The sequence below is a fragment of the Malus domestica genome, chromosome 06 (genome assembly GCF_042453785.1).
Source record: "Malus domestica chromosome 06, GDT2T_hap1".
NCBI classification, from domain to species: domain Eukaryota; kingdom Viridiplantae; phylum Streptophyta; class Magnoliopsida; order Rosales; family Rosaceae; genus Malus; species Malus domestica.
In genome coordinates, this window is record NC_091666.1 from 31285881 (window position 1) to 31298250 (window position 12370).

The window sequence follows — 12370 nt, forward strand, 5'->3', positions numbered from 1 at the left end:
TTTAGAGGATTTAGTATTCTTGGCAGTTCTACTAGATTTATCAGAAAAACTGAGAGTTTTTTATTTCATACCAGAAACATCAGTGGTCTGTTTATTGTCAGTATGCACAAGGTTGACCACCTCAACCTCCTTGCCCCTTTCTTGTCTTTGCCGAGATTCCTTTTGCACACACTGAGCAATTAGTTCATCTACAGTCCCAGTCTTGTCTTGAGTATTGTAAGATACCTTCAATTGACTGTATTTAGATGGTAGTGCCTGCAGAATAATGAACACAAGTTGTTTTTCACCAATAGTGACATCCATTGAATTGAGTTTCTCAGCTGCATCAGTCATCCTCATAATATGATCTCTAATGGAAGTGTTTCCATCTATCTTATAGGTTGTTAACATTGACATGTATAGACTGATTTCCGCCTTCTCGGATTCTTTGAATTTGTTTTCAATGGCTTTGAGGTAATCCACTGCAAGATCATGTTTCTTTATACCTCCCCTCACTGTGTCAGTCATCCCACTTTCAAGAACAGATAAAGTAATCTTGTTAGCCCTCATCCATCTCTCATAATCAGCTTTCTCTGATTTGGTGCTTTTATCTGACAATAATGGCGGCTTGGGAGTGTCTAATGCAATATCAAATTCATTAAGAGTCAGTAGCAGACCGATTTCTCGCCTCCACTTCTTGTAGTTACTTCCCCCCGTGAGAATCGGAACACTTGCAAGGTTGAGTGTTTTAAGCGAAACTGCAGACATGGACAAAATGAAATCTCAATAAAAGAACCAAAAGTTCTTGATTTCAATCCACTTTCACTTAATACACAATGTTAATGAATCAATTTAGTCATATATATAGATTTCTCATGAGCATGAAAAACATATATAGATTAAACAACCCATTTGTGTATGCATAAACTCACTCATCACGCAGATCAGAATTTCATTTGTGACAAGAAAACAAAAGAGCAGTATGTCAATAATCTTCAGACATGGAATTGAATGCATTGCATAATCTTTGTTCAACAATCTTAATCAAACATAGCAAAAATTCCATAATACTTCTTTATATTTTAACGCAATATGGATGGAGAAGAAACAGAAAATTACCTCAATTTGCAGATATCATAATCAACACAGCGGAAGCAATAGTTATACAAGAAATTTGTTTTATGATGTTTGAGAAAAACGATATTGCCATATCAGATTATGGATCTTTCTCACACAGAATGAAAATCGAGGTTTTTTTTTTTTTTCCTTCGATTGCAGTCAAAAACCAAGTCCAACAGTCATAATATTAAAGAAGATTAATAAATTAAACGACGTCGTTTCTTGCAATTTCGAATTTAAACAGACTGGTTGCCATAGGTCAGTTTTGTTTTGCAGATTAAAACGATTTCAAGATTGAATTTAAATGAAGAATCCATTGGCTCTGATACCACATGTAAGAAGAGATAGAAACTTATCGATCAACTCAACAGCCAAGAACACAAGGATTAAACAATTAAATCACAACCCTTTGATCATGTACGCAATATGAATGTAAGAACAGAAATAATTGCATCAGTGCATACCTGCAGACATGTTCACAGATGAAGAAGATATGAAAATCTGCACAAAACCCTCTCCTCTCTGCAAAGCTCGATACTCTCCAGATTATAGGCAACTGGAACAAAATTCAGAGTGTATCTTTGCGAGAGCAGGGGCTTGTGGTTTTATACTACAAGTTCCGGATCACCTATAACAATCCTACAAGGAATATGAAACTAAATCCTTGTACAATCAGGAGTACTAAACTCAAATCCCAAACAGAGTTCTAATCCAAACCAAAACTGGATTACTCTTATAAACAAACTGAGACCTTATCACTTTATACTAATCTGAAATATCTAAACCGTGTGAATCATAATCACACTCTAACATATTATACTTTTATATTTCTATTGGCGGGGTACGCTAGGTTGATATGTGTGCAGATAATAACAACTTAGGGCATTCAACAAGTTATGAAGGAAGGAGAACTTTCTTTCTTTACTGAAATGAAGAATTATGCAAATGCTAAATATTGCATACTTTTATATTTCCATTGACATAGAACTTGCGCAGCGTTGCTTTGCACATGCCAATATTGTATTAAGTGTGATTTTTTTTTTTTTTTGGTATATAATGTTGTATACTATTGATACCAGAAGTCCCTGTAGCATTCGTGCCAAGTTGTTCTCGAAAAGAAATGACAAATGTAACGAGTTGCACCCTCACCAACCTAGAAAACTTAGAAAAGCTCTATAATACTAGCTACTGCTTATTTGACGGACCATATTTAGGTAATGATAGGTAAACTAAATTTGTAGATTAAATTTGTAAACTAAAAAATGTGTCACCAATAAAAAATAAGTACGGTACCAACCCGTTACGTAATAATCAAATCATCAACTTTTATATCATTTAGTCTTCTTATCATTACCCTATATATATAATATGAATCATGATGCATGAAGACAGAAAAGGTGGTTAGGGAGATTTTTCAGTGTGTTCGGAACAAGGAGCGGAACACTACATATCCTTAGACATACAATCCCCACAATGTAATAGTGCACCTACACGCCTTCATCGACATTGCTTTTAGGTGACGTGGCTCTTTCCTGACATCATCACACCCCGGATCTGCTTAAAAAAAAGAAGAGGTATTTGTTGATTTGCCCCATAAACTTGTATAGAGGTGCCAATTCCCCCCCTAAACTTTAATTTTAGCCGATTATCCCCTTGAACTTTTATAATTAGCTAATTTCTCCCCTGAACTTTAACATTAGTTGATTACCCCCTCTAAACTTTTATAAATAGCCAATTTACCCCCCTAGCATTAGATTTTAACTTTTTCATCCAAATTTCATCCATCCAATTTTTCATTCTTTTTGCTTTATACAGTTGTCATGTGTTGTCTGCATGATTAAAATGGATAAAAAATTGGATGAAATTTTTTAAAATCTAGCGTTAGGAGGAAAATTGGCTATTTATAAAAGTTCAAGAGGATAATCGGCTAAAATTAAAGTTCAAAGGGAAAATTGGCTAATTATAAAAGTTCAGAGGGTAATCGGCTAAAATTAAAATTCAAGGGAAAATTGGCACCTTTATATAAGTTCATGAGACAAATCAACCAATTTGCCTAAAAAAAGAAAATAGAAGCTGTCGTACTCTCATCTTTTTGTCTCTATGAGCTGAATGATTTCACTCGAGTTGAGCTTTCAACGGCTTGTTCAAGATTATCCAAGGCTTTCCATTCTGCAAGGTAATCTAGAAGGGACACTTTAAAATAATTTTACCAATTGTTTAATGACATCCAATGTTAGGAACGCACTAAAAAATGTGTCGTGGTTAAGAGGTATTTTTTAACAAAGCTATATTAATGATTCTGCCAACTCCCGTTTAGGTTTAATTGAAGGAGCCGAGTTAGCAGCTTAACCTAATTATTAGCTTAACCTTGACAAAAGAAAATGGCGGACCCCAAAGGCGACAGAGTCTCAGTCAGCCAAACCTTCAAAAACCTTCAAGGAAAGGTCGCAGTCGTCACTGGTGGCGCCAGTGGCATCCGTGAAGCCACCGCACGGAAATTTGCCTTGCATGGCCCACGTACCGTGGTTACCACGGATTTCCAGGACGACAAGGGCCAAAACGTAGCCGCATCAATCGATCATGACCGCTCCACTAACATCCACTGCGACGTGACCGACGAGGACCAGGTCAGGAGCTTGATAGAATCCACTGTCAAGATCTACGGCCGCCTCGATGTGATGTTCAGCAACGCCAGCATTTGCAGCGCGTGACAGCAGACCTTAATGGACTTTGACCTCTTCAATCATCATTTTTCATGTCATTTTGTTTAAAATTTGGTTTTGAAAACCAAATGATAAGATAATGTTCGGAGATCAAAATTTTAAATCAAATTTACATATTAAATATTATGATTGTTGATAATTAGATTATCAATTAACTATTGATTAATGTGGTTATTTCTTATTAATGACATATCATGTTATGTAGTTTGTGTTCCGTTCACGTTGACAAATCTCTCATGATTAGGAGATCTTTTCTTACAAAGCCTATTAATGATGTTGCCAACTCCCGTTTAGGGTTAAGGGAAGTAGCTGACTTACCAGCTTAACCTAATTATTTGCTTAACCTTGCCCAAAGAAAATGGCGGATCCAGTCGACACTGGCTCAGTCTGCCAAACCGTAAAAAAGCTTCAAGGAAAGGTCGCAGTCGTCACTGGTGGAGCCAGTGGCATCGGTGAAGCAACCGCACGGAAATTTGCCTTGCATGGCGCACGTGCTGTGGTTATCGCTGATGTCCAGGACGACAAAGGCCAAAACGTAGCCGCATCGATCGGTCCTGACCGCTCCACTTACATCCACTGCGACGTGACCGACGAGAACCAGGTCAAAATCTTGATAGAATCCACAGTCAAGATCTACGGCCGCCTCGATGTGATGTTCAGCAACGCCGGCATTGGCAGCGCGTCAAAGCAGATCGTGATGGACTTCGACCTCTCCAACTACGACAAGCTCATGGCAGTCAACGTCCGCGGGATGGCAGCGTGTGTGAAGCATGCGGCGAAGGCCATGGTGGAGGGGGGTGTGAGAGGGAGCATCGTGTGCACGGCGAGCGTGGCAGCGAGTGTAGGGGGGCCGTTCTTCACGGACTACACGATGTCGAAGCATGCGGTGTTGGGGTTGATGAGGTCGGCGAGTCTGCAACTGGGCGCGTACGGGATACGCGTCAACTGTGTCTCACCGGGACCGGTGGTGACGCCATTACTATGCTCATTTTACAAGGTGGAGGCTGAGGATGCTGGAAAGTTGTTCGAGCCGCGCTTTAGGTTGAAAGCCGCAGGGAAGGTGCTGTCGGCGGAGAGTGTGGCGGACGCCGCCCTTTTCTTGGCTTCGGATGACTCTGAATTTGTCACTGCCCATAATTTGGCTGTAGATGGTGGAGTTAAGACATAAAACTCAAGATTCATCTCCAAAAGAATATTATGGAATTATGAGCATGTTGTTTGCATTTGGTTGGCCATTATGCCATCTTCAACTAAAAGTATTAAACATAGTTCCAGAATAATAGCTCTGTAAGAAAGTATTTTTAAATAAACAATATCAGACCATATTCATATACAATCTTCAACGGAAATGACTAAACATAATCTTTCAATAATTTATTATTTTTAAATTTATTCTTAACTTGTATTGGTTAATTGAATTAAACTACCCTATTCAAATAAGGTTATCTGGGCATGATTTTAAGTGCCACGACAACATTTTAAGTTTGTAATGTTTTTTGAACTTTTCAAATTTATTTGGTATTGTGACATATTTTATTAAATATTCTCGAAGTTAAGATATATTTACCCAACTTAATTTGAATGGACAAAGTAGATCGGAAACCCTGATTTGAAACTTTGGTTGAGATTAATTTGCTCTTCATATGGAATCATACTCAATTACTCAGAAAGTGGGTTCTTGAGATAATAATACCCATTAACCCATTGATTAAGCAGCAACCACAGTCTTAAGATAGTAAATTAATAATTGGGATTATTTGATGAGGGTCCTGGTGATATGAAGAAATTAAGAAAGACATACGTAGCTAATTAATCACGAATTTGTGTTGCTTTCAGTTTAGCTAATTAAATACTTGCTTGCAGTTTAGCTTAATTGGATGCTTTGAAATCCAACCGTTGGATTTGAAGCATTAACAAAACCTGGCAGCTGGGCCCATGAAACGGGCTGGAGGGGTGGCTGGAGTTAGCCAGCCGGATGGCCTTTTGGCTATTATTTGGCCAGGTAGGCTCCAATATTTATAGCCTAGCTCTCTATTGGAGACTAGTTTTTTTGAGTAAATCGAATTATTGTTTTACTTTTAGACCTTTGGTCATTTTTATTGGAGATGGTCTTATTCTTTTTGTTTGATTGCTTGAAACAAGGTTTTGTACTCCTATAAAATTAACCCATAGATTGATTACTCAATATTTCTTTTTAATTTTTATGTGTAATTTATCTAAACAAGGTCTTGAAAGTTATTTAAGTTAGATACCCAATCTAAGTTAATAAACCTTATATATTATATTATGGGTAATGCTAGGAAAACCAAAATCTAAAATCAAATTTTGCAAATCAAATGATGTAGCTGTTGATGATTGTATTATTACTTAATTATTGATTAACGTGCTTATTTCTTATTAGTGACATGTCATTTGGTTTGCAAATTTGGTTTCCATAGCATTAATTCTTATTTTATAATGGAGCATTTGATGTATCATCTAAATTTTCTACAACTTGTACTGACAAGGGAACCAGTGGCAAGGGGCATAGCATTACGGCCATCTCTATTCAAAGGGGTTATGTTTAGCCTCGTCTAGAGTTACAGCCCTGCAAGAAATTATTTTTAAATGAACAGTGTCATACCATATTTATATACCATCTCCAACCGAATGGACTATTTTTTAGCCCTCTCAATAGTTTATTATTTTTAAGTTTGTTTGACACACCCCGACCGAAGTCGAGACATGTTAACCGACACGCGAGCGTGACGTAGCCTTGTGTGCAAAGCGGAAGCGATAAAGAGTAAGGAAAAACGAACAATTTAAAACCAAGCAACTAACAATCCCAGTTAAGAAAGGATGTTAGTGGGAGTCTAAGTGTATAAATATACTTTCAGAGTAATAAGAAAGTCTAGTTGCAGTCAAGTAGGACAATTACTAAGATACAACACCCGAAGGTGAATCCTACTTTTTCGGATTCTGTCAGAACACCGTTGGATTCCTCATAGCCACCAAACTCTGCTACCTAAAACCTGGAGGGGCGAAAAACAAAGTTGGGTTAGTAAAACACATTTACACGAAAACCTTATTTTCCTTTGAATATACTAACCCCTCGCCGTAAAACAAGTATATAGATACTTTCCCAGAAATAGATTACATAATTATGTATATATCTCAAATCATGTTCAATAAATCAAGATTCATATTTGTATGTATGCCATGCCCATATATAACAGAGTAAGCAATTCAGGTAAGAATAATTTCATAGAAATATAACATATTAGCCGGAACCCCTGTGGTAGTCTGTACGGCTAAATTCATAGCTCAAAAGTCACTCTAGCCGGAGTCACTACAATGACCTATACGGCAACATACTGCACAAGAGTCGGAACACAATAAAAAGGTTTGTACGACAATAATGGGTGTAATATAATCATGCTCGATACTACTCTCACATAATAGTTGGGCGATAAATCGCTAGTCAATTACGAGTTGGAACCATAAATAAGGTCTGTATGACAAGACTGTGCACCTAAATTGGATCCAATGCGAGCATATAGTGCGGGAGGTGACATAATAAACAGACATGTGTCATATCTCTGGCTAAATCACAATCACCCTAAGTGCAATTTTATGAGCTCAACATTATTCAATCACATATCGCATCATTGACAATTCACATAACCCAAACATAAATCACCTACGCTTACCTGGGCCTCCACAGCACCATGCAACGATATGCATAATTATGATAATGCATATACCAAAATAAAATATAGGCATAGCATGGCATTTAAATCACATTTCCTTTAAATACGTTTTCTGGGAAAAACGTCAAGTATATATATATACTGAAAATAACTGCCCATTCATAGATAAGTCGAAGGGTTGTAACCCCCGAGACTCGATTGATGGCGCTCGTCCTCAGGATAGGCCTCACTTATATGCGTAATAACCAAATAAACATTATTTAACGCACATAACCAACAATAGGTAATAACTTATCACACAATGCTCAAATGGGGTGTTTGAATATACCAACGTGATCTACACAACCTCACGAACATCTCCATATTTTAAAAATAATTTTCCGACCGTCCACGTGCCGCCACGCGTCGGCGGAGGCACGGCCCTACGCGTGGCCAAACCTGACGGATTCACTAACCGCCGTTAGGGAATATTCCGTTAAAGCCTAACATATTATGTTATTTTTAACTGACGGCGTCAGAATTGATGAAATATTCCGTCGTCTTCAACCTCAGACTCCGTCGACCGTCGCCGTCGCCAGAAATTGGAAAAATCTTTAAACATATTATTCTTACTCGTTTTTCAACCATTTCCTACTAAAATACCACCAAAATGAAGCTTAGGGTTCATAGGACCACGTTATACCTATTTGAAGCTTCAAATTCCACGAGATCACGTCGGAGCAAGCTCGAAAATCCGGTGACCTCTGCAACTCCTCGAACCTGGGCTTTCCGACGTCTAATTTTCACCAACAATGTACTCTGAGCATTGTGGGAAGGTCCTTAAGCTTGCTATGGTTCTGAAAATTAAAGAAACTCACGGTTTAAAAGTTGGTGAACAGTGCCACCTTCGGAGGTTCGATTTCCATGGTTTCCTTACGTCTACACTTAGCCAAAACTCATCCAAAACACTTAGGAGGGAGATAATATACCTTTAGGAGTCTTGATATGGCTTGAAACCTTGAAAATCACTTCGGTGGTACTGTACCTCGACGGACCTCTCGGGTCTAAGGTTTTCCTATGGTTTCAAGGTCAAAAATGACATGGTTGAATTCGTTGACCTTCAAGGATCTCAGATATGGTCACTGCAAGTTTGATCTGTGAGAAATGGTTGGTTTTTGGGGTGTGATCCGTACAATTGCAGAGAGAGAGAGTGTGTCCGAGAGGGAGAGAGTACGGGAGGATGAGAGAGAGAAAGTGAGGTGTAGTGTGTGTGGTCCAAAAGTCACCAATCAAAACAAACAATTCTCTAACCTCCATTTGGGTCAAAAAACTTAGGAATTAAACCTATTAGTCCACTTCTAATAGCATGCCACACACAACACATCTCAACGCCTAAGGGCATTTTAGTCTTTTCACATCAACGATAATTGTTTCTCGGGACGGGCTGTCACATTGTTCTTTTACTTTATTGGTTAATTGAATTAAACTACAATATTAAAATAAGTTTATCCGACCACTTAGTATTACGGTCTAGTGGTAATCCTCTTCAGCACTAACAGTGGATCTCAAGTACAAGGAAACATGTTGTTAACTAATTGAGTTACAAGTAATTTATTGATTAATTACAATCAAGGATGAAGGAATTGGAACAGTGCAAGAGGTTTTTAAGAGATTGAAGTGCATCTTTGTGCTAAGTTTTTATTTTTACTTTTCTTATTTTAAGAGCATTCCAAAATAGATATCAAAATGTCTAATCAGCACTAACAGTAAAAAAAGACAGCAAGTAGCATCAATGTTTTTCAACAAAAAGTTCAAATCTGATGTGGCATTACATGGATTGACAGTCATCATCCTTGCTACCAAAATTGACAACAACTTCAAACCTCTTTTTAATTGATTATTAAATGTATTTTATTAATTTTTGTTTTAAAACATTATCATAATAATTTAGTGGAATAAAATTACAGTTTAATTTGATGTATATCATATGAAAAGCAAAAGTTTACATATATCAAAGTATCATATAAGCTGTTAAATTTAAATTTCATATTTAAGATTCGACATCTAAGATGCTCTAAAGTGCCAATAACGACTATTTTTTTATAAAAGAAAGAATGGTTTCACATTTTCTTTAAGTGGCTGATAAAATTATCTATAATTTTTCTTCTTCTTAGAAATGTTATCTGTAGATATGGAGTTGTCAGTTGTGTGGCAAATTGCCCAACAGCCAATGGCCTTTCGACTCCACCAAAAGACCAGTTAATTGGCAAATCTGATTTTCTCAACTCCCAACGGTTACATATAAATCTCTCTGTCTCTCTTTGCCTCTCTGACCTTTTCATCTTCCTAAATTAAAATCATATTCATATCCATCTCCATCTCCATCTCCATCTGCAGCAATTGAAGAGAAAGAAACATCCAATAGAAATAATGGGCATGCAGCTGATGAGGGCTTCTAGTTTTCATCACCATCTTCTTCATCCCAAAAGCACTTTTACCCCTCCCGCAAAAGCACTTTTTGGTTTAGAACATGTCAACAGCAGAAGCATAGTAAACATCAAAAGAAGAAATCAATATTATGGGATTGTGGCTTCAAGCAATTTGGCTTCACCACTTTGGGACAGTTGGAGGCCTGAGAAGGGTTCGGCTGCTCCTTCTCTCAGTGATATTATCTGGCCTTCTGCAGGTAATTACAATCATAGAGATTAGAAATAATAACACCAATTAATCATGTGTTTAGCTGCATTAATGATGATCATTTGGTGAAAAATAGGGGCTTTTGCAGCAATGGCGTTATTGGGAAGGATGGATCAGATATTAGCACCAAAAGGAATTTCAATGACAATTGCACCATTAGGAGCTGTTTCTGCAGTCCTCTTTGCCACTCCTTCTGCTCCTGGTGCTCGGGTATTTAATTTGTTCTACTTTCTGAATTTAAATTAGGAGATATTGTTGCATATAACTGATGATATATATATGATTATATAGAACTCATCACGTGACTTGTATAATAATATAATAAAATTAAAATTATATTGTTGAGCCTTCTAACACCCATCACGTAACTTATGAAATGTTATTGTAGCATGCGACATAAATACAAATTTCTTTCTTAAGTTATCCACAAGTGCTTTTTGTTCTTTTATAATCTATTTGGTGAATGTGAGCCATAAGTTGCCTGGGTTTTGTTCTTTTACAAGTGTTTTTTGTTCTTTTATAATATATTATTTTGATGAGGAATAAGATTTATATCTCGTCTAATCATGTATAGCTTCTTTTTCTTCATATTAATAAAATTTTCTTGTATCACCGAAAGAGCGAAAAAGTTTTGAAGAAAAGTTAGCCATAAGTTGCTTTTGTTCTCTTTTTTTTTTCCAAACTTTTGTTCTCCTTTGAGTAGACTAACTTGTTTATTTGAACAAAAAAAAAAAAAAAAAAAGTAGACCACCTTGTTTGAGTAGTGAGTCAATGATAGACACGTGTCCATGTATACAATTGGCACAACTCCACTTGTAATGGACCTCATGTGATGGAAATGGAAGGTAGCAACAATAAGCCCAGATTTTCTTCAAATTGGGCCTTATTTTGATCCAAACTTTGATATGAGTATTGGTCACATTTGGACTCTCATTTAGGAAAATGTTGAAAAGTAAATGGGGAAATGTCAATTAGTCGTACATTTTTTGTATATGAGTTTGCCAAACTTTACAACTCTCGTAAAGAAACTTGTAGCTCAAGTAATTAACTTTATCTGATATCCTCTGTTCAAATACCTCTTCTTCTCTCTGCTTAGTCGTTTAGTATGTGAAAATACCTATATGCATAGGTCAAATAAAGGGTTAAACATATATTAGAGTGCAATATGAAATAGTCGAACTTAAGTGCATCTTGATTGAAAAATTATCAATAGAGTTAGAAGTGCTCGACTTAGATTTGACGGTTAAACAAATTTGCTATTCGTAAAACGGGGGGTCATTTCAATTTAAGATAATTAAAAGCATAGTGTATTGAAATAACACATTAATTCTCCCATGTGATTTTGGCAGAAGTACAATATGTTCATGGCACAAATAGGTTGTGCAGCCATTGGGGTGCTTGCATTTTTCACATTTGGCCCTGGATGGCCTGCTAGAAGCTTTGCCCTAGCTGCATCCGTTGCTTTCATGATTTGCACACGTTCCACACATCCACCTGGTAATCCCTCCTTCCTGCTATCTTTTTCATTATTCTCTTTTTTTTGCTACTAAAATCAGTTGCACAACTCATTCTCTGTTCAATTTGCAGCTGCAAGCTTGCCTATACTCTTCATTGATGGAGCTAAGTTCCATAACCTGAGTTTTTGGTATGCTTTGTTCCCCGGCGCCGCCGGATGCCTTCTTCTTTGCTTGATTGTAAGTACTGTTGTATACTAAACCCTAAACACATTTCAGTACTTCTAGTATGCAATGGCCGATCTCACTCTTTATCTCAATGTTTCTGCAGCAAGAGATAGTGTTATACTTGAAGGACAACTTCAAATTTTGATCATCTGGAAGCAAACACATGCTTTGGTACTCAAATAGTTAGATACATCATACATTCATTCATCTCAAGTTCAATATTGGAGGAAATGCACCAATACTATAGAAATGAAAAAGGAAAGCTTGGGTATAACTAAAGGTCAGCAAGTCTTGGGTTCGACTAGCGCCGGATCTGCCAACGTACACGTGAAATAAAGTCCAAGGAGCTTGTTGCTGAAGATTTTGGTTGTGAAATGTGATCTAAAATTGTTGTCGCCGAGATGTGGTCCTAATTTTTAAAAGTAGTGCATTGATGGTTCTTGGTTCTTGAATTGATGTGAGAAAATATCTATATGCCATGGTCCATGACTCCTTGACAGTA

The 12370-nt window shown here is 37.1% G+C and overlaps 3 protein-coding genes across 3 annotated transcripts; all 3 read left to right on the top strand.

The window, feature by feature from the left end:
- The first annotated feature begins 3479 nt into the window (after window positions 1-3479).
- Window positions 3480-3809, top strand: LOC139196933 ((+)-cis,cis-nepetalactol synthase NEPS3-like). Its single transcript, XM_070823293.1, has one exon. The coding sequence runs from the start codon at window positions 3480-3482 to the stop codon at window positions 3807-3809; it is 330 nt and encodes a 109-aa protein (XP_070679394.1).
- On the top strand, window positions 3687-5157 carry LOC103437794 ((-)-isopiperitenol/(-)-carveol dehydrogenase, mitochondrial-like). Its single transcript, XM_008376295.4, has one exon. It carries the CDS (start codon window positions 4180-4182, stop codon window positions 4987-4989), a length of 810 nt encoding a protein of 269 aa, XP_008374517.3. The 5' UTR covers window positions 3687-4179; the 3' UTR covers window positions 4990-5157.
- Window positions 5158-9594: 4437 nt separating this feature from the next.
- Window positions 9595-12370, top strand: LOC103437795 (uncharacterized). The gene is made up of 5 exons (XM_008376297.4): window positions 9595-10175; window positions 10263-10396; window positions 11536-11683; window positions 11774-11880; window positions 11972-12370. The coding sequence occupies exons 1-5, from the start codon at window positions 9920-9922 to the stop codon at window positions 12011-12013; spliced, it is 687 nt and encodes a 228-aa protein (XP_008374519.3). The 5' UTR covers window positions 9595-9919; the 3' UTR covers window positions 12014-12370.